This window comes from Lichenostomus cassidix, chromosome 4 (assembly GCF_008360975.1).
Source record: "Lichenostomus cassidix isolate B80296 chromosome 4, HeHo_3.0, whole genome shotgun sequence".
Lineage (NCBI taxonomy): Eukaryota > Metazoa > Chordata > Aves > Passeriformes > Meliphagidae > Lichenostomus > Lichenostomus cassidix.
The window spans coordinates 59,034,241-59,056,916 of record NC_139484.1 but is presented as its reverse complement, the minus strand read 5'-3'; the positions used below and the strand labels follow the sequence as shown (position 1 = coordinate 59,056,916).

Sequence of the window (22,676 nt, the reverse complement as noted above, 5' to 3'; positions counted from 1 at the left end):
CAGTCCATCTCTGGGACTCCAAAGCACAGCAGTTGGTCAGCAGGGCTGCAACAAGGCCAGGGCAGTGCCTGGCTGTGCTGTGTCAGGTGCCAGCAGGGTGACAGCAGCACGGTCAGCACCTCTGGCTGGACATAATCCCAAAGGGAAAGATCCAGCAGCCCTGGGACAGGATCAGTGTTGTTCCTGCTCTCTGGTGGGGGGAGAGGGATGAGCCAGGGCTTGGCTTGTGAGACAACATGAGAACAACTCAGGGGTGCTGGGTTATCTCCCAGTGCTGAGGGGAATAATATTGCAATTACAGAATGGTTTGGGTTGGAAGGACCTTAAAGCTCATCTTGTCCCCCTGCCATGTTCAGGGACACCTTCCACTATCCCAATTTGCTCCAAGCCCCATCCAGCCTGACCTTGGACACTGCCAGGGATGAAATCATCAGACTGAGCAGACAAATATAAGTATTAAGACAACAGAGCAGCCTTGAAAATTTGATACAAGTCACTTCCAAAACAGAGCCCTTTCCCTTCTTGAGCAGCACTTTGAGGTTTGCCCTGACTCCAAGGAATGATGGCATGTTCGTGCTGAAAGTGGGAATGGCTTCCCAGTGCCAGAGGGCAGGGATAGATGGGATTTTGGGAAGGAATTCCTCCCTGTGAGGGTGGCAAGGCCCTGGCACAGGTTGCCCAGAGAAGCTGTGGCTGCCCCTGGATCCCTGGAAGTGTCCAAGGCCAGGCTGGACAGGGCTTGGAGCAACCTGGGACAGTGGAAGGTGTCCCTGCCATGGCTGGGGTGGCACCAGATGATCTTTAAGGTCCTTTCCCACTCAAATTCTATGATTCTATGGAAAAACCCTTCCTTGGAGCTTTCCAGCACAGGTCTGAGCTGCTCCCAGAGCTCAGCTCATGACCTGCCCAGGATTCACCCCAGTGTGAGTGGCATTAGCCACGGATGGAGTGACACCTCCCCAGCGACAACTCAGTGTCATGTCAGGCCTAATTGCCCAAAATTCCCGGTGCAGATAGCCAGGACGAGCCGCAGAGCTTTCCCTGCTGCAGGAGCACTGCTAACAGCCCCATTAACAAATGCTAATGAGCTCCCAGCGCTGCTCCTGCCACGAGCCCGGCGCTGGATTACTCCTCATGTGCTAAGCAGCTTACTTTGGGTGGAAAACAGGGAGCACGCAGCTTCCCGAGCACTTTGGAGCAGTTTAGCAGGATCTAAACTCGCAAATAATTCCCTGCTCCGGTTGCTCCCGGCCGATGCCCGCTGTACTGCGATGGTGCTGCGAAGGTTTTGCTGTCAATCCTGCCGTTTTCGGCACATCCAGGAGCTGTGCCGTTTCCCCAGTGGCTTTTCCGTCCTGCTAAAAGAAGTAAAACCCGGCAGCCGTGCTTAACTCAACCCCAACACCCCGGCTGTCACCTCAATGTCACCACGCTGGGCGAGGAGCAGAGCAGCGGGTGGATTCCTCCAGCCTTTCCCGAGCCCCGGCAAGCCGGGAGAGGAGCTCTTTGCCGGGATGGGATGGTTTTCCCTACCCTTGTGGTCGCCCTGCAGGCTCGGGGGGATGCTTGGCTGCCGTTGCCATGGAGATGCTGCGGGAGGGGGATGCGAGATGTGCTGCTGCCATCTCCTGGAGGAGCCGAGGGGTTTGGGGAGAGCACGGGCGGTAGGAGGTGTTCCGGGCAGAGCTCAGCCCGAAGCTGGGCAGGGACATTGGGACCGCGGGGTCTGGGAACAGCAGGGCTCACCTGGGGCCACCAGGTGTTCGTAGGAAATCATCCTGAATCCGCGAGCTCTGCCAAAAAAATTTATGAATAATTCCAATGGCCGTGACCCCAAATCGTGAAGTCATTCAAGTTGGAAAAGCTCTCTAAGGTTATTCAGTCTAATCATTAGCCCAGCACTGCCCAGGCCACCACTGACCCATGTCCTAAAGTGCCACATCCGCAGGGCTTTTAAATCTTTTCAAGTTATGGGGATCCCACCAATGCCCTGGGCACCTGTGCCAGGGCTGGACAACCATTTTGGGGATGAAATTTTCCCAATATCCAACCCTGAAGCTCTCACAGAACAACCTGAGGCCATTCCCTCTCCTCCTGTCCCTGTTCCCTGGGAGCACAGCCTGACCCCCTGGCTGTCCCCTCCTGTCAGGAGTTGTGCAGAACCAGAAGATCTTCCCTGAGCTCCTTTTCTCCAGGCTGAGCCCCCACAGCTCCCTCAGCCCCTCCTGGTGCTCCAAACCCTTCCCCAATGTCCTTTTTGTCATGAGTGGCCCAGAGCTGCCCCTAGGACTGGAGATGCCCCAGCAGTGCCACCACAGGGGACAATCACTGTCCTGGTCCTGCTGCCACCCCAGTGCTGGGACAAACCAGGACCATTCCCAGAGCTGCCCATGCTGTATTTTTGGCATCTTTGGGCACATCCGCTGGGCTGGCCTCCCTGGGAGAACCCTGAGGGGCTGGTGAGCTCATCTCCAGGATGGAGAGTAGCTCGGGGGTGGCTGTCCCTGGAAGAGAACGCTCAGAAGGAGTTAATTTCACCCGCAGAGCACTGATGGAAGCGACAGCGAGGAAATAAACGCGGCAGCACAGGGTGCAGATGGGAGGCGATGGTGTGAGGTTTCTCTGCCTGTGTTGGAGGCACAATGAGCGTGGGACGTGTTGGAGCTGCAGCTCAGCCTCGTTTCTCAGGGTTACGACCAAGAGCTGCAGCTTTTCGCTGCACTTTTCCATCCGTTTCCTATCTTTCCTGCCAGATCCCAGCTCCATCCCAGCGTGGAAAGCTCGGCTGGGGTGGCTCCTGGTCGGGAAGGTGACACGAGGGACACAGTGTGGGGCAGGAGATGGGAGAGACAGCCTGGATCTCTGTGACTGATCGTTATAGGGACAAGGGGACAGGAGCTGGAGTGTGGGATTGCCTGTGCTGATGGCCAGAAATACTGAGGGATTAAATGATTTTAAATGGGATAACCTGACCCTGTGCTTTGTTGCCATCACCCAGGGAAAGTTGTCCTCAGGAGCTGCCATGCTCCTGTGGGATGTCCTTGTCACACCCTGGGGTTTTGCACTGCAGCAGAGAGAAATGTGGATTATTGGTGCTGCCAGCTCAGCTCCAGCTCCAGCAGCACCTCCTGCAGGGGTTGTCCCACCCCAGCCTTGTGCTCACTTGGACATCCTTGCCCCATAATCCCTGTGATTCCCCTTGGACACCTCAACTCTGCCCTCCCCACAGAGCCAAGTGGGAGTTCACACACGGCATCCCAGAGGAGCATTTTTCTAGCAGGATAGGGAGAAACAAAGCCACTTGAGTGTCCCCAAGCTCTTCTGGTGTGGGAGGTGGTCAGAGGTACCAGCAGAACCAGGACATCCAACCCAAACCAGGATAACCACACAGCAGCCACATTCCTGATCCCAAAATCCCCTGCCAGGCTCAAACAGTGCCTTTCTTCTGCTCTGTCCCCTGCTCTTCATTGGATATTGGCAGGAATTCTCTGAGACAAACCAGGAATTTCTGTCTTCCCTGGATCCACCTGGCCAGGAGGTGTTTTAGGAGGAGCTCATCCCTCCTACAGCTCACATCTGACACACACTGAGATCCCTCTGCAACCATCCTGACCCTGCTTTTAGGACATCTTCAACAAATTTCAGGCCTGAAAAAGAGACACAGGAGGGAATCGTGCCTCTCCACTGCTGGAGTGCATCCTACAGGACCTGTGGGATTTAGGGATAACCAGCTCAGCTGGTTCACCTCAGTCTTTGACTCTAGAGAGAAATGAAGTGGATTAGTGGACAATGAATAAATCTGGAGTTGTTCTTCTACTTCACCACCAAACCAGGGACAGAAAATGTCACATTTGATGACTCCAGATGTTTTCAGAGGGATCATAAAATGTTCTTTTGTCTTTAGGACAGGAAGGAGATTTTCCCCCCTCCTTTGTTTTACACTTTTTCTTTTATAGCAGAGCAGATGAAAAGAATTAAAGTCCCATCCCTGCAGTGCTGCAGGCACAAGGCTTCCCTGGGAATCAGCTTTTTCTGCAGTCACAGATTGGTATTAATGATCTGGATTTGCTTTTGGGGTTAAAAAGAAAGAAATCTGTGAATGCAGAACGTGGCTGTTCCTGTGCAGAGGAGAATATTGCAGCTTTGTGATTCACTGCCATCTTGTGATATTTAACATTTCCCTAAAATGATGAACATTCAACATGAATTAGAACAGAACCCCAAACAACAAGAAAAAAACCCCCAAATCTGTTCCTAGTATCCATAGTTACAGAGAAGACTCAGAAACCCTGAGGGTGATGGGTAGAAAAACTCCTGTAACAAAGAAATAAAATGAAAAGTTGTGACATTTGTTACTTTTAAGTTTATTTTTTAACCTGTAAACACCTCACAGACTCTATTCTTCCACTGCAAAAGCAGCTGGAGTTTTCCTTGATGAGATTTCACCTTGTGCGTTCTGGAGAAAAGGTTTTCAATTTCATTTTTTTTGCCCTTTGCCTTTGGGTGCAATGGCAAAATTAGGACAAGCTCACTCAAATGAGCTCATAATTATTATTATTATTCCTTCCATGTACAGCTGGAGTACCTGGGAGTCCTGTGCTGCTTCAGAGGGAAAACATGGGGAAAAATGCTGCATAATGCATGGAAAAAGTTCAACAGAAAATAGGGAATGTGGTTTTTTGAAAATCAGGTAATAGGGGGATAAAACCAGATAAAAGTAGGCTGGACAAAGCAGCAGGAAGCAAAATAGCAACACCATCCTGCCTCTAGCAAAGAGGGGAGGTGGGAAGAGCTGCCCTTGCCCACGGCTAGTGGTGATGAGTGATTTCCATATGGATCATCCCAGAGTAAGGAGCCCAAAATCTACTGCCCAGGCAGTATTTTACTGCATTTACCATTTCACCAGTATTTTGTTGCCCTGTGTTTGGTGCTGACTGTGCCACTGCCAGGGCTTAGGCCCAGCTGAGCCCCACAGAGCCACAGGCTCATCCCTGGGGTGGGACGAGGAAGGGAATATGAGGGATGAAAGTGAGAAAACTCATGGGCTGAGACCACAGAATGATGGAATTGTTAGTGTGGGAAGGGAGCTTAAATCCCACCTCATTCCACTCCTGCCATGGCAGGGACATCTTCCACTGTCCCAAGTTGCTCCAAGCCCTGTCCAGCCTGGCCTTGGACACTTCCAGGGATCCAGGGGCAGCCACAGCTTCTCTGGGCAACCTATGCCAGGGCCTTACCACCCTCACAGGGAGGAATTCCTTCCCAAAATCCCATTTAACCCCCCCTCTGGCAGTCACCTTGTCCTACTACTCCATCCCTGGTCCCAGGTCCCTGTCCAGCTCTCCTGGAGTCCCTTGAGGCACTGGAATGCTGGAAGGAGATCAGAACAGTTTAACACCTGAACGCTGGGGAAGGAGGAGCACTGAAGTACCCAAGGATTGTTCCTCCTCTCCCCCAGCACCCTCAGCCACCATCCTCAGCCAGGACATTGGGGACAACTCCCAGCTCAGCCAGGACACCTGGGGTGTTCCCTATTTCAGTGCCAGCAGGGAGGGAACAACTCTCTTCCCATGAGGTGTCTTTCTGGGATCGATGAAATGTGTGTTATGAATTCAGTCAGTAATTTTGGGGGCACAGCCCTGAATTTCTTGCCCCTCCACTTCCACAGTCACAGACTGAAGCAGCAGAGTAGGTTTGAATTGCCTCATTTATAAACCACTCAGGCAAATGGCCTGAAGCAATTGTGTTCCAGACTTAAAACTGCCTCCTTGGACTGTGGAAGTGGATTCCCAGAAAATACCAATAGCTCCTGAAAGGAAAAAATGAGCTGCAGTTGAGTAGTGGTGGCTGTTTCCCAAGGATGGAACAGGACCTGTGGGTCAGAGCACCAACACCCTCCTGTCCTCACCTCCCACAGCCACTCAGCAAACTCAGAAAAGTGGAACAATTCCTTCAAGGCAGAGCAGAGTTTGCTCCACAGGAGTTTTCAGCAGAAGCCCACTCATGTTTGTTGTTACCTAAATTATTTTTCTCTGGCTCTCATGTAAGTCCCCAGCCTCAAAATTCACATGCAGCAAACACCCTGAAGCACCCCAGGGAGAAAAAAGAGTTTTCCTGCATGCTGATGTGATGCAGCTGGGTGAAAAGAACAGGGATGGACATGGTGGAAGGGGATTAGGAGAGCAGAGCAGCTGCTGGCAGAGCTACAGTCATGTTTTACCCCAGCTGTGTCCCTGACCATTTCTAACACAAACCTCTGCAGTTCTTTCAATATTGTTGATTTTATTACAAGAGAAATTTGAGACAGGACAAAACCAAATATTTTTAATGTTTAATATGAAATCCATAACTAAGAGACTTTAGAAGCCTCAAATGTTAAATAACCTCTTTGCTGGCTGTGGTTGTACAGCACCAGTGATGTGCTGATCTCTCACACCAACACGTGGTGCTGGTGGAACTCCACTCTCCTGCACTCTCCCATCCAGCAGCAGTGCAGAGATTAAAAGGAAATGTTTCCTTCCATTGTTTTATTGCTGTCTCATCCCACTGACAACGTGGCTTTTAGTCTATTCATGTTATCTCTAAGTTTGGCAGAGACAAAACCTCTTGTCCTCCCCAATTACTGTTTATGCACACAGATTCTGCTGATTTCAGAATGGAGAATAAATGCATTATTAAGAAAATAAATATTCTTAGGCAGGAAATACACTGACCCGTACAATTAATACATTAATAACCATTAACTTGGAACATTAATTACATGACTCAGAGTGCCTGAAGTTTTTATTTAAAAACCCCCAAACCTGCAGAACACAGAGGCCACGGGGTGGGGGGTGGCTGAGGCCTTCAGACACTCTGAGCTGCCTCTGACTTCAAAGGATGAATCACCAGGATCTGGTTGGTATCAGCAGAACTGGCCTGCACAATAAATGAGCCAAGTTAGCCCTTCCCTGGAGGGGTTTCTGTCTCTTGGCTACAGGGAAATTATGCAGCTTGTCTGCAAGCAAACTTTTTGTATTACATAAACCAAGGAAAACATATTTATATAGCAAAGGTTTCCTGAAATAGCTGCTGGGAGTTTTAACAACAGAGCAACCATTGTTTCCAGAGTTTCAGGATATATTCCAGCAAGAACAAAGACACACTTAAGAGGAGTTTCCTTTTACTCTCTCATTCCAGTGTAGATACAGCAGCCAAAACCTACACACCTATGGCTGTGTCCATGACAAAGTTAAACAGCTTCACAGTGCAGAGCAAACCTGGAGAATCCTGAATGCAATCAACCCCAAATCCATTTGACACAGACATCAGAATCTGCAAACAATAAAAACTTTGGATGCAGCAATATGACAGTGACAGCCAAGGGATAAATTACTGATCTTCCTGGGCTACAGGTGCATCAGTGTTTGAGTTCCTGGCCAGTCTCTTGTACAGTCCACTGTCCTATTTAACAACAGTTAAATCGTTTAAACAGTTCTGACACAAAGAAAAGCAAAACTTCTGAGTTTGCAGCTGATGCTTCAAAAGAGCATCCTACCTTCAGGCACCACGAACGGACTGGGGAGGCTCTCGTTAGCTTTTAATGACGTGGTTTATTCATTAACAGGTTAAACTGCTGCTGTGCTTTTCTCAGGCCACAGTTGGAGCCACAGCTCTGCTGTCAGGCTGCAGGTTGATGAGGGAGTTGCTGGCCTGGGCCAGCTCTGCGATGGACACTCGGCCTCGCTGCTTGATGTACTGAGCCACGGCTGCCATCTCCTCTGCAGTGATGTAGATGAACTTTCCCCTGTCATCAATCACACCTACAGGGCAAAGAAAGGACCCTGCAGTCAGCACTTAGCTCCCCTCACTTCCCGACAGACTGCTTTGGGAAGGAAGGGACCTTCCAGCTGCTGAGGCAGCACTTCCTATCTAGGCCAGGCAGGCTTTTATCTGCTGGCCACTGCTGGGTGCTGGAGCAGGGCTGTGAGCAGCCCAGGGCTCTGGGCACTCATTTTGCTCAAAGGAACATGTTCTGTACATTGGGCACAGCTGGCTGGGAGCTCCTGCAGCTGCTGCAGGTACCTGGTTTTCATGGAATCACAGAATGTCCTGAGCTGGAGGGATCAGGATGGGTCATTGATCCAACCCTGGCCCTGCCCAGACACCCCAGCAATCCCACCCTGTGCCTCAGAGCATTGTCCAAGCTCTCCTGGAGCTCTGGCAGCCTCAGGCTGTGCCCATTCCCTGGGGAGCCTAGTCAGTGCCCAGCACCCTCTGGGGGAAGAAACTTTTCCTAATGTCCACCCTAACCCTCCCCTGGCACAGCTCCAGCCATTCCCTGGGGTCTGTCCCTGTCCCAGAGAGCAGAGATCAGAGCTGCCCCTCTGAGGGAGCTGCAGACCTTGATAAACCTCCCCTCTTTCCTCCAGGCTGAGCAAACCAAGTGCCCTCAGTGCTCCTTGCATGGATTCCTTTCTAGACCCTTCCCTGTCCTCGTAGCCCTGCTTTTTTGGTGCTCATGTTCTCAGCTCAGTCAGCTGGTGGAGAAAAGCAGAGCAGGAGAGTCCAGGAGGGCACTGAGAGCCCTTGTGGGGACCAGCTCAGCCTTTCCAGCTTCCCCTCTGAAAGGGCATGAAGCTCAATTTCCACATTTCAGCTTCTCCAACCAGACTGAGAACAGATCTCCCTGTTCTTATGTATTACACCAAGGCAGAGCCTCCCAGGCTTTTGGGCCACAGCCAGCCAGGACAGCTCACATCCTTATCCCTGGATATCCCTGGATTCCAAGCACTTTAGGGCATTGGAAAGGGTATCCACATGTGCTTGCTGAGACAGTTGTTCCCCAGCCATGAGCACAAGATGAGGTCAATAAATGTTTGTGCTGGAATCTTCACCCTCGGAAAGGAAAGACTGCCCAGCAATAAACCAGCCTTGTTCATGCTCAGCCTGTGCTGCCATTCCAACTTGGACTGGGTGGGGACATGGCTGGGAACAAGCACTTCACTGATTCCAGCATCCTGCAGTGCTCTGGGATGTTTGCCTCTCCCACAGCCTGCCTACCTAAGTCCTGGCTTTAGCCACCAGCCTTGGAAACAACCCCAAATCATCCCAGTGACCCTCTCAAATTCACATTTCAGAAGGCTCCGTTTGCAGCTTGGCTGCCCAGCAACCCCGAAAGGCCTTCAGCAGATGGGTGAATCAATAAAATATAAATATCTAGCTATCAAGTCCTGCTAGATCCTTAAAACAGGAATGACACTGGAAGTCTATCTCTGCCACAGGGAAGGCATTTTCTGCACCACCACCTCTTCACCAGCGAAAGTAAGATCCCCTTTGTGCTTTGGCTGTCACCTGTCAGGGTGCCATCTGCCATCAGGTCCTGGATTCTGTTAATTGCATCCTGTGCAGGGGAGAAAAAGGAGTAACAGACTGATCAAAAGGGAAGCAAAAACCATTTCACACGTTCAGATAAACTACAGAGGTTTACATTTGAATCCCTCAGGGTTAAGGAATTCAGTACTCCCACACAGAGAGATGCAGTAAGCCCTTTGGTCTTAGAGGGATGAAAGTTTTTGCATTTTGGAGTGTTCAAATTCCATTCTCTATCCCTGTAAAAAGACTTTTATTGCCATTACTTGGCTGTTTGAAGGAGCAGGGGGGTTATAGGAATCTTCCCATGGAAAGGCTGTGCAGTGCCATGAAGTTCCATGAAGCACACTGAGGTCCTTGCTCAATACATTCCACAGTTTTTTCTATCTTTTCCTGCTTCTACCCAATCAAAACATTTAATTTATGGCAGGGTTTACTCTACACTTACTCCAAGCATGCAGTTCCACTGCACCTTAAGTGCTGGTTTCTACAGTTCTACCTCTCTCTTTTTCTTGTAGTTATATGACTGCAGAAGGAAATTATAATTTAGATTTGACCAGAGAAATTCCTTTAAGCAACCCACTGCACATTTAAATGGAGTTCTGGTTAAAGAGGAAGGCAGGGGCCCAGCAAAAATTACTACTTCCACCCCGAAAGTCAGTGCTTACCTGTGTCCTTAAACCCAGATGTGAAGCCAAGTCCTCCAGCTGGATGACCTTCGTTTTCTATGGAAACAAACAAGAGTTAAACACAGCTGTTGAATGAGAAGGTTGGGATTTTTCTTTTCCATTCAAATAAAAAATGCATTTACCAGACAAAGCAGAACCTGTCCCTGTAACTAACTTTTCCCACTAAGCACTTTCCCCTGATGAAAACCTCTCAAGTTACCTAAAGCAGTGAGCTCTGTGGAAAGACTGAGAGCACTGACCCACTTAGGGTAAAGCTCAAACACATTTGCCAGCATTTATCCTGGACTTTTCCTCACAACAGGATGAGCCAAGGAACAGCCATGGCTCTATTCTCCTGCCACCTGAGTTTCTCAGCTGCCACCTTTAATTCCCAGGGTGCTTTATCAAGATCCCTTTTTTCTTTGAGGGATGTTTCAAAGCACTTTTTAAAAATGATCACTGGTGTGTATCAGCACTTATATAAAACCCAGGCAAGACTGGCAGCATTAAGTGCTTTAGTCTGTTTTACTGATGTCATGTGTATTAATGCCATAATAATCTTCCTAAGCAAGCCAACACCTTATTAAAATTGTCAGTGTTGGAACTGCAAATTGTCATTTTGCTTCTGACAGATTCTTCCTGCAGCTTTTCTCAGTCAGGGCACATCCACCACTGCTCACATCTGGTTTTGTGCTTCTCTGTAGCTCCAGAGAAAACACCTGGGGTGCTTGTCTGGAGCTACTTGGATCCTGTTTTCTTCTCTGCCAAAGTTTTAGGAACTCATCTGTTTAGTTGCAAAAGGATGCAGTGTTTGTAAGGAGCTTGGAAAAGACAAAACTGTTGGAAAGCTCAGTTAATATTCAGGACTACATTCCTAAAATCCATGTATGTACAGCCACAAGCTGCACCTCCATTAACAAATTAAATACTTTAAACAACAAAGTCCTTTGTTTCTGGTCTCGAGAGCACCCTGGAAGGACACTGAAGAAATAAGGAGGCTGAAATAGATTAAATCTCTTGCATTAATAAAATCAGACAGAAAAAAAAAAAAGCCACAAACAGATTGAGTAGTTGTGAAGTTCGATGCAGCCAAGCTAGAGAACTGAATACCATGGACTGAACACATGGAACTGGAACCAGTCCATGGAATTCAGTTCTCAGAGCTGGGAACTGCCAACATTCGTCACATCTTCTTTTAAAGGGACTGGGGGGGTTGTTGGTGCAAAGCCACATGAACAGGAAAAACAGGACTTAAACCTTCACTTAAAGATATTCACCCTCAATGACCAAGTTTAGTGGGAGCTTTTCCAAGACTGATCCTGCTGTGAATAAGATCCTGAGGGGGTGGGATGGGATGAGGATGCACCCCACACACTCTGAAATACAATGACAATGTGAGGTCCTAAGGGAATAAAACACTTCTCCACATGCATCACCAGGCTGAACTTTCCTTCAGCAACACAAACACATCCACGTTTTCCTGAATTAATTTTGTTTTAGGTGTGACGATGCTGCTGCTGTCCTCAGAAATTATTCAACAGAAGAGCTAAATTCGATTTTATTTTTTTAAAAAAATGCCAATTACTCTTAATTTATACATTTTGCAGACAGCTACGAGCAGCTCAGCACTGCTTCCTGTCAATGGTTTTTCTGTGAACACAACAGAAGATGAGGGCAATACATAATCTATACATTAAGCACACTTTCAAGATTAAAAAAAAATACTTAAAACTTGTGAAAGAAAGCAATGCCCCAGTTCTGCAGCTGAGCTCTGCAGAGGAAATCAGGTGTTGAATATTCAGACTTAGGGTTTCAGCCCAAGTTTAATTTCTCTGACGTCAAGATGAAGTGACTGATATAAAACTTAGTGCTTCAACATTAGGTTTGTGACTAATCTGGTCCATCCACCACAACCCCCTGGGCAATGGGCAGAGTCTGACCCGGCTGTGTCATCCCTTGCAAACTTCCCAGTGCTTGTGGAAGATCCCAAGGGACACTTCTAGGGAATCTAGGGAGAGATCCGTGAAGCAAATCTGCTTGTAAGTCCAGGAGATAAATCTGTTGTAAGTCCAGGGTTTTGCTGGGATAATGGACATGCAAAACTGACCCAAAGTGGGAGATTTTGGAATACAAAATGAATAGGAGCTCACTAAATATCCAAGTGATTTGCTTACTAGAGAAGCCTTTCACATAGATCACACAACCTGGGAGTTCAGTTTCCAGCAAAGGAAAGAAGGGATTCATTAGGAAAAAAGAGTTTTGCATGGCACTGTTAAGAGTGAGAGGAGAAAAATGCATCTGACCTTTGATATAGCAATAGTGGAGAGTATTTGTCCTCATAGATCAAAAGCACAAATCCTCAGGAACACACCCCAGGTTTGAAATCCCCAACCACACAATGGGATGAAAGGGAGACTAACACACCCTGTTTAAAACAAGTGAGCTTCTTCTTGAATAGCCCTGCTGCACATTCAGACAATGTTGCAAGCTGGAGGGATAGAAAAAATTGAAGGAATCACAGGAGAAGTTGGAATTGGGCTTTCCAATGCCAGTGCTGGAGGCCCAAAAACACCCTCCTGGTACAGCAGCTCTCCTTCCTGCTGAGCTCACATAGAGAGATTGTTTTTTATATCAGCGGTTGATGCTCACAAACACAAAAACTTGAATGTCCCAAACCCCAGTCTCCAGCAAACACTGCTGTACGTAAACTCTGAGGGTAACTCTCTTACAAAAAGAAGGTAAGAGCCACATCCTGCCCCAAAAGCCAAGAGCCAGCTGGAATGAAACTATTTTACCAATGGATGTGCTCATGCTGCTTCGGTAAAACCACTTATTGAAAGTATCACTTTTGTTACTTGCTGAATATTTAAGTAAATGAAAGAGGAAGTAAAGATGTCCTTCTTTGCCAAGAGGTATTTTACACCATTCAAGGAGAAAAACCAATGGCAACTTACCTTAACATATTCCAGGAATTCCGTAAGGAAGCTGCGAGACTGGAAATAGCAAGGAAAACAATTGTTATTTTAAATTCATGAGCATCAAATGCATCAAAAACTTGCTGAGTACAAATAATATAAAAGCGTTTAGATTGCATAATTCCTGAGTTTTAACTCCACACCCTGAGATACTGAACTCCCCACCCCTACCAAAGTTATCTCAGGTTGAGATCCAGGCATCATCAAGCTCTTTTAGGTGAGGAACACCCTGCTCTGTTCTGACATATAGAAAGATTAATTTCTCCCTGACAGGCAGCTGTAGGAACATGGACAATGAACACATTCCAGCTTTAAAGGGTGTCTGAAGTGGAACACATTAATATTTAGAAATAATCTCATCTCCTAACAGGATAGGTACAGGTTTTTGAAGGAATTGTCAATAAAAGTGTGCATTTTGCTGTTCACTGCATCTTAGGGAATTCCCCATCACCAGGTACAACTTCTCTTGGTGTTAATCCCGGTGTGATTGAGGAATTTTTCTTGATGGGAAGAGGTCCATAGTGAGAACTTGTAATGAGTCAATGCTGCTTGACATTAGGCACAATCTGCTCAGCTCAAAGCCACTCTCAGTCACACTCAAGCAAATCCATTTAATTCCACAGAGTCTCTTCAGCAGAGCAGCAATGCACATGGGGCCCTGAAATAAATCCTTCCCAAGAAACGCACTGGGCAGCTCAAATTGGCAGCTACGACCCAAGAGCAATTCCAGGATGTGACAGCAAATAAATTGTGTCTAACAGGTTTTCAGCAGACAAAACAAGAACTCTGCCTCCCACAACAGCAAAACTTTTTCAGGTTTGCTGTGATATTAGATCAAGTATCACATTTCAACCACCAGCCCCAGCAGCTCTGCAGGCAGCCACAGGAGCAGCAGTGTGGGTTTGTCATGAGAATTCCCTTATCAGAAGCCTTTTGAGACAAGAGCTTGGTTTTTAATTTGATTTCACAGCAGCTCTTTTGGTGGAGAAAATAAAATCAAACCCGAGCAATTGCCCCCGAGGTCTGTGGGCACTTTCAGACTCCAAATTCAGCTTTACTGGCTCAGTCTCTGTGGGTAAGGCAGAGCTGCTGACAGGGGGAGATTATCCGAATTCCAGAATGAGTTTTATTTCAGTTCTTAGACACAGGGAGGACAGAACGTATTTCCAGCACAAGACATTTCCCTCAGAACTCTAAAATAACCCGTAGGAGTCTGGTAAGAGGAACTGTAGCATTCCCCAGGAAATATTCCAGGTTAACCTGTGCCACAGACACAATTTAGCTTTCACAAGCAAAAACCTTTGGCTGACTCCTACTTTTAAGTTCATTTTACACCAGACAGAATGCAGCAAGTCTGACAAAGCGAAGGGGAACTGCAGAACAAGCCTCACATACCTGTTCCTCTGTCATTGATTCTTCAACCCCTTCCTCTTCAACCACAAAACTCTCCTTCAGCTTCAGGTACTCTTCATACTCCCTCTTCTCCTCTTCTTCCTTTGCCTTCCTTTTTTCCTCTTCCTGGACAGAAAAGATGACAAGTGGTCAGTTTGGTCTTTCCCAAATCAGGTTGGAAGTGAAGCAGCATCTTCTTTATCTGCAGCCAGCACATAAAACATTTTTAAAAATGACTCCAAGCTGTCCCTTGATGGCACAAGCAGCTTCACCCCCGAGGCAGTGATCATCTCACACCCAGGGCTGCTCTCCACACCAAGGCTGCTTCTTCCCAGTGTGACAGAGGGCAGAGAACCACTCTTAAATAGCAACCTGCCTGCTTCATTTGCATGAATCTGGTTCTTCTGACAGGAAGTCCCTGCCCCTCCCTGCACTTTAATGCAACATCCACATTTTTGGTAACTGGCCCCGATTCTGCTCTGCCACTGCAGAATATTCAGCGTGCTCACAAGGAACAGTGGAGTTACACTGGGGGAGAGAAAAAGCCAGCCTGTAAAATTTTCAAGTAAAATCAAGTTTTCAAGTAAAGTCTCTTTTTAATGAAAACTTTCTTCCAGCAAACTGTGCTTACATGGAATGTAAAGGAGTGTATAAAGTATTTTAGGCACAGGAGGCAAGGCATGATTGTATTAATAAAAGGGTTTTTTCACATGTTGATCGTTAACCAAAAGCTTCAGGGTCTGCTGTTATCTGCAATAAAAAAACTTCATTGTCTACCCTGCAATAAATATTAAAGCCCACAATAAAGCTCACCCAGAAAACTCCAAGCCCAACATCAGTGACATGATGATGCATGGTTTTGTTGAATTCACACCTTCACAAAGCAAAATGGTGACTAAAGGTTTGGAAATGGGACAAATTACTTAAAAAATGTTTCAAATAAGAACAGTTTTCTACCAGGAACTCCTAAATTTGCAGGTTTACATTGTTCTGTTTTAAAATTTGTCTTGCTGTTCTCCAAAACCCTTCCCACATATAACTTGGAAGGTTGGATGTGATGATCTTGGAGGCCTTTTCCAATCTGAAAGATTCCATGGCTCACACAGAACAAAAATGTTTCCTTACAGGACAGTTTCTTGCACAGAGAAATTTATGTTGGTGCAGCACCTGGAGCAAAGAGATTCCAACAGGACTGACTTCTGGCTCTATCACATTCCAGAGGCTGATAAAAACAAACAGAGGAGTTCTTCAAATTGCAGTGACAATCCCAGGGCATTCCTTCACCATTAGCAGAGGAACTGATCTTTTAAAGAACAATGATACTGATTTCTAAATTTATGCTAATATGGTAATTGCTTCCTTAAATAGCTAGGATGTAAATATTTGTTCCATTACAACAGGGAGAGACAGGAACAGGTTATTAATAAAAAATAAAAAATATTATTAATTATTATTTTATGAGTAACAGGTTCTTCATGAAAAATATCCATATTAAAAAAGATGTCACATAAAGCTAAACACAGCTGAGATGGGGATGGAAGAGTTGCCCTTTGATAAAAAACGAAGAGAAAGAGTATTTGGTCTCAATTTTATTTCATAAAATTCCCAGAAAGTCAGGAGAAAGAATCCTGCCAACATCCAAGAATGAGAAAAACAGGACTGAAAGGACCTTACTGCATCTGCAAAGCCAAATCCATTTTTTAAACTGCTATCTCATGAAAAATCTACAGATCTGAGGAAGCTCTTGAGACAAAACAAGATCATTTTCGGGTCATTCATCACCACAACAATTAATCCAACAGCAGATTCTTTTCCTTATATGCACTTCAGATGCCAAGAACAACATAACCATATTTCATTTGGAAGCAGCAGCAATTGTTCTTCTCTTGTAAGTGCATTAAATTTAATCTTGATCCTGGAAAGACAAGAATAATGTTCTTCCCCTGGTCTATTACAGAGGCTGTAATTCAGCAGGATTTGAAATGAGGGGAAAAAAAATCATCACAAAGCCTCAAAATTGCTTTGGTAAATAATTTCTAGATGGTTCTGCAAGAAAATAAAAGATCAGAAGACAGTGTCCCATTTGTAACTGAGAGCAACAACAACTAAAACACATTTTCCTGCTTCTGGAAGGTCTAACAAATGAACAAATCTCCTTCCTGTGGTCCTTCCCTACCTGAAAAACAGCACCTTCCATTTTTTGGAAGCATCCCAGCACATTCCTACAAGCATTTCCATTCCCAACACACGCAGAAAAGCAGCTCTGCTGTGACACTGGCAAAGCACTCAGCTCCCAGCCCCTCTTTTGCCAGCAGGAATTTGTTTTCCAGATGCTAAATTTTGATCAGCAGAGCATTTCCAGGTGGTCTGAGGCACTGCTTTGGTAGCTAAAGTGTGTCAGCCCTCAAAGCTTCCTGGTGGTTGTAGCTTCCTCCATATCACTAAGTATTTCCAGATGCTTTTTCATCTAATAATTAAAAATTCATGCAGAGCCTCACATGCTTTACAACCTAAATTCACCTATGATCCGATCTGTAGAAAAAGAAGGATTTAGCCAAAGTGTAACCTGGTTTAGAGCAAGAGGAGAGATGACTTTGCACAACTGCCTGGGGAGAAGCAACGTGGAGGCTGAGCAGGGGAAGCCTGGCACAGTCAGGATGTCTGGGAATGTTTATTCCCAGCTTTTTTTGTTCCCCCAAATCTCTAACTCTCTTCTTTCCCATGCTCATGGAGCAGCTGCATGGGAGCTTTTTCCACAAAGCCCAATGTGGTCATCCAAATAACCCAGGCATGGAAACATTCAGGGTTTGCTCCCAGAACAGAGCTCAGGCCTCACTTTGTGCCACTCACAGAGGGCACTGGGCTCAACCACATCTCAACCACACATCTCAAAGCACTCAGGTTCCTCCCCAGCTGGCACCAGGCTGAGCTGGTGGCTCACAGCAGAGCAGCTGGGCCACCCCCTGGCCATGGGTGGGGTGCTGGGGAAGTCCCAGCAGATGGAAATTTGGTAACTGCAGATGCTCATCTTCAGCTGCCCGCATTTATTTTTTGGGTTTTTTTGAAGCAGGTTTGCCTCTCTCCTCAGCCATCTCAATGGTACCCAAACTGGGGGCTTGGTCAGTGAAAAGATTTCTTTTTGATTTGTTTATTCCACTGCATGTGAAGAATAAATGATCCCACTTTGACCACATTTGTACTGAATAAATAAATAACTGAGTCACTCAGACCTTTCTTCCTTCTGTTCTTTTTCTCACCCAGTCCCACCTGCCCACCAAGGACCTGAATTTGCTGTGAAGCTCCTTTTAGATCATCACCTTCTGTTTGCCTCTTATTTTGATCCTGGGGATTATTTCCAAACACATTCCTTGAGCCAACTGCACAAGAGCCCAACCTTTTACCAGGTGAAACCCACAGCACCCCAAAAACTCTCTTAGGCTTACAGCTGGAAGCACACCTTGACTTTTGGGATCATAGATTGCTCAGGAATTCTGGGATGCTGCCTGGGTGGAAAAAATCTCCCTGCTAGTGAGGAAGGCAGAGCAAACACTAGACCTTCTCCAGCCACCACCTGCTCCCTCTTATTCCTTGGTTTGTGGCTCTTTCCTTAACTTGTAGGATAAGGAAAAGCATCCTGGATCCTAATCCCAATGCTTTGAGGTTCATGGAGCAAAGAAACCTTCTTTGTACAGGAATGAGTTTCTGCAGGAAGCCAAAAGGGCCTTTGCAGTGAATAATTTGGCACAGAGCAGATGGATCTGCAGAATTGCTGCCCCACTCCCTCCTTAGACAGAATAAGTGTCCTTATCCCCTGAAAATCAGAGGAGAATGAGGTTTTTTGCAAGCTTTTCAACTTGTACTCCCTGAGGAGAAATTAATTCTGAGGGAAGTACACACACTCGAAAACTGATGGCTTAAACTGAAATTATGGAGTGGTTCTCCATCAGCCTCCAGAAATGCACTGTTTATGTAGGAAAAATGGATATAAATGCCAAACAGATAATGAACAGCTCTGCCGAGAAACACACGAGTCTTGATGTTCACATAATAAAACAACTAAAACTTGGTGCCTCTTCTTACATGACCAAATATCAAAGAGTCAAAACTTTAGGGTCTTAGCTCTCAAAACCTTGAAGAGGAGCTTTGTGATCATGGCTGATCCTCCATCTCTAGAGCTCTGAAGATCCAGACCATTTTTATTTAGGGCCTTAAATGCAAATTGACCAAAATCTCCATGCACAGGGCAAAGGAAAAAGAGCTTTTAATGCGAGCAATCTGCAAGGTTTTGTCTGAAGACTCTGTTTTGCAACATCAGAGGAAGTTCACTCTCATTGATAAGCTGTCAGTTGGTAAACCAGCTCACCACCAAAAAACTCCAAGAGTGAAAGGGAAATCCCCAGGGTAAAGCAGAGCTGAAGCAAATGCCAATTATAAAGGAGCTTCCTCAGGCCCTGTAGCCAATCAGGTCAGCAGAACACTGGAAAGGAAACTTGAATTTAAAAATATATGATCTGGTTTGCAACACTCAAGGCAAGGGGCAACCACATTTTATTTATAAGTGCATACAAATATATTGAAATAGAAGCAGAAGGTATTTTTCTCAGGACTAAGCAAGGTTTTAGCCCCCATAACTCCCTCAAGGTGCAGTTCCCACCTGTCAGCACAATTTTCACAGCACTTCTTGGGAGAAGGACTGAAGAAAAAAAGGTTCAAGTGGAATTTAGCTACCAAAGCTAGCTGTGCTTATCTGGGGACTTGCCACTGTCACTGTAGCTGCAGAAACACTCTGATGTACTGGAAAAGGAAGGGGAAAATGAGGTATCTGACAACTGTAACATCTCTCAGAGAAACTTCAGTGATGAACTCTGAATTTTTTGTGCCTTGTGCTATTATATGAACTACAGCAGTGTCAGTAATCAAAATGCCTCTTCAAAAATGCAAACAACCAGCTCCCCCCTGGTTTTTATCTCCTGACTATCAATCACTACTTGAGCTACCTTTCAGGATTTTGCCTTTCCTAACCTTGATGGGGGATGGTATCATCACATGTGCAGTCCACAAGGCCTTACTGGTGACAAGACATCACTTGTGGCAAGGAAGAATTCCTTCTCTAGAGGAAAATAAATGACATTTTATCCTATGCATTCCATAACCCAAATTATCCTTTCACTGCTTCCAGAGGTTGCACCTTTTCCATCACACCATCAGTCTGTTACAGGATTGAAAAGATAAGATGTTCTGGACAATTGTTCTGTTTCCTCTTAAAGACTCCATGAAGACAGATTTAAAATCACTACAAAACATTTGAGCATGGATATTAAATATTGCCACACACATTTACTTTGCTCCACGCTCAAAATGTTCAGCAGTCACTGGATTATCAACTTAGACACAAGCAAAAAATTAGAATATTGAAAGCACTTTCCTCTGCGAGGCAGAATAATGTTCCTGATGTAGCCTGGTGGGGGGGCATGCTGTCCTGATAAATATTGAGGAAAACAAACAATTCAACCAAACTGAAACAGCTTAAAATTCCAGAATTTAAGTAGCCGAGGAAGGTGCTGGCTAAAGTGAACATCAAGGGTTCAGGCATTTGAGCAATTTTCCAAGTTCTAAATGCACTCTGTGACTTGTTGTGCACAAAATTTATAAATGAATACATAAATTAAAAAAAAAATAAATAAAATAAAATAAAATTAAACCAGAGCCTTAGTTTGCATTTCCCTTTTTCACAGAGACTTATGAACCAGAAGTGCTGTAGTGCAGTCTTTAGTAGGAATACTGCAAATGAAAAGAGAAACAAACAGGAGTTTCCTCATTCAGCTGAAAATGAGTTACATAGCCATTAACTGAACAGAACCAAAACTTATAAAAAGGTAAATAAATATTTCTGTGTGAAGAGATCTCTGGCTGCTACTCTGCAAGGAACTGGAAGTTCCAGTGTCACAATGTCCTTCCAGTATGTCCTAATTCCCCCAAGGCACTGGAGTCATTTCAACTCATTATTCAGTGTTCCAACAACATGAAATTCTGAGAACTTTAGGAAAATATTTAAAAAATAAATTTGTACATCTCTCTTGGAAGGGAAGCTGTGGAATTATTGGTCCTCTGGAAATTTGTTCAAGCTGCTTTACAAAGCCTCAGACTATTCTATACATCCTGGTGATGCAGTACTGACATTCTCCCCCTTCACTTCAATTTCTGAAATTCAAGATTTCTACTGATGAAAAGGAAATGAGAGCTCAGAAGAGAAAGGATTTGAAGGTATAACCCCAGAAATTATTGGGTATTTACACAGAGATCTCACAGATTCAATCTTTATGTGTAATGTATGGATTATTTTTTTAAAATTGCTTTATCCTGCCTTCATGCCCTCAACAGAGGAAAGGAAAAATTGTCTTTTCCTTTTTAAAATATTATCAGCAACACACTCCACACTTACACAACCTGCACTCGGAGCAAATTAAAATAAATCTGCTTCCCACAAAGCAGAGACACAAATTCCAAAAAAAATCCCCCAAAAATTCAGAGAGCGCTGCGAGCTGCAATTTTTCATCTCAGGACTGTGGCAGAACACCTATCCAGAAGCAAAGCCACCACACATTGCAGCAGCACCAGAGCATGAAGTTCTCAGCCAGCAGCACTGACGGCCTGAGTACAAACAGCAGCTCTGAACTCAGTTTTGCCCCCTCACTAATGAAAAGCATTCACCAAACAAGCATTTCAGTCGAGCAGTACCTGTTTTTCTGGGTCACTCCTGCTCTAACACACACTTCATATGCATAGCTTAGCAATCTTTAATTGGGAAGCACATGCAAATACATGTAATTAGAATAAAATAATACAGATTCACACAAAATCAGTTGCAGCTGCCTTTCACTTTCTGTCCTGCTGGTTATAGCTGGCAGCTCAAAGGGAACAGGGGAAGGTGGGAGATTTCCATCCTTTGGAGACACTCAGAGCTGGGCTGGTGGAAGTCCTGAGGTCCAAATCCTAAATGTGGCTGGAGCAGGACAGAGCCTGTGGTCCCTGCAGCTCCCTGCTCACACAAGTTCCCCAGAAGCAATGCCAAAGTCAAACCTGGGTCAGCATTTCCATATATAAATGCAGTTATTCTCACCTGTCGCTCTTCCTCCAGACGAATTCTCTCCTCTTCTTTCCGCCTTTCCTCCTCTCTTTTCGACTCGAGCTTTCTCCGTTCTTCTCTCTCTGCTTCTTCAGCCTAAAATAAACATGATGAAGCCAAGCCTTACTCTTTTTCAATATGCATTTTTAAAATTTCGCAGTGTGATACCACGAGGGGGTTTCTTACCACCTTTTAGACGCCTGCTCAGAAAGAAACATCAAAAAGAATAATAAAAAGCCATTATCATTTCACTTCCCCTCCCCTTCAGCACACTCAGCATTGTGGTATATTTAGAAATTGCCCTCCTCATTTGTCTTATCTGTATCTCAGGAACAGTTTAAGTTTTGAATGTGCTTCTGAGCTTATTACAACAGGGATATTAAACCATGTTGGGTCCTGACATTCCATTTCTCCTCACCTGAAGTTTAGTTTGAATGGATCCTAAGGAGGGGAAAAAAAGGATTTGGAATGCAAACTCTCGTCACTAACCTGAGCAAAATCTCTTACGGTAAAAGCTGCAGTGGTCTCTTGAAATAATTTTATTTTTGTTTTTAAGGAAACAAGATTGTTGTAAAATGAGGGAAAATAAAAAGGGTGTTTAGAGTGTTCTTAAAGATTTTTTTCCAGGCTTATCAGGATACTTAAATTTGAAAATATATTAAGAGGACAAGCAGAAAATACTCCAGTGGAGGATCTGGCTTTGAATATTTCAGAGGAAAAGCCCCACGCAGGGAATTTATCTTTCTACATGGCAAAATAAAAATCAGTGTGCTTAAAATGAAACAAAAGATTCCCTGTTTCACCAACTGATGCTTATCCAACTTCATTCAACTTTGCTCAGATTTTCCACCAAAAAAAAAAGGAGAATAAAATACAATGTGCATGGAAAGCAACAGCAAAATGATGAAAGCTTTGAGTGAGTGAGAAAAGGTTTGTAATTGAAGTTTATATACAACCAGTAATTAAGTTTATTACCAACTGCTCCATCTACTACACTGGATTCAAACCTCAGGTGACACAAAAATTCCCAATTTGGGATTTCACAAGCTTTCAAACTGTTCATACAGAACGACAGAGAGTCTGCAACCACACCATGTGGGTTGGAGTGTATTTTCAAGGGGAGACAGTGTTGACATTAAGCTGGAAGGCAGAGGAAACATCCAA

The 22,676-nt window shown here is 45.2% G+C and overlaps 1 protein-coding gene across 1 annotated transcript in view; it reads right to left on the bottom strand.

The window, feature by feature from the left end:
• Positions 1–7,145: 7,145 nt before the first annotated feature.
• The window catches only part of DDRGK1 (DDRGK domain containing 1), a 30,876-nt gene continuing 15,345 nt past the window's right edge, over positions 7,146–22,676 (bottom strand). Inside the window, exons 4-9 of the mRNA XM_085059468.1 lie at positions 21,507–21,608; positions 14,390–14,512; positions 12,974–13,012; positions 10,020–10,076; positions 9,334–9,382; positions 7,146–7,802 (exon numbers count right to left, since the gene is read on the bottom strand). Coding sequence (XP_084915594.1) covers positions 7,630–7,802; positions 9,334–9,382; positions 10,020–10,076; positions 12,974–13,012; positions 14,390–14,512; positions 21,507–21,608 — 543 coding nt within the window. The 3' untranslated portion in view covers positions 7,146–7,629. The remainder of the gene's footprint in view (positions 7,803–9,333; positions 9,383–10,019; positions 10,077–12,973; positions 13,013–14,389; positions 14,513–21,506; positions 21,609–22,676) is intronic.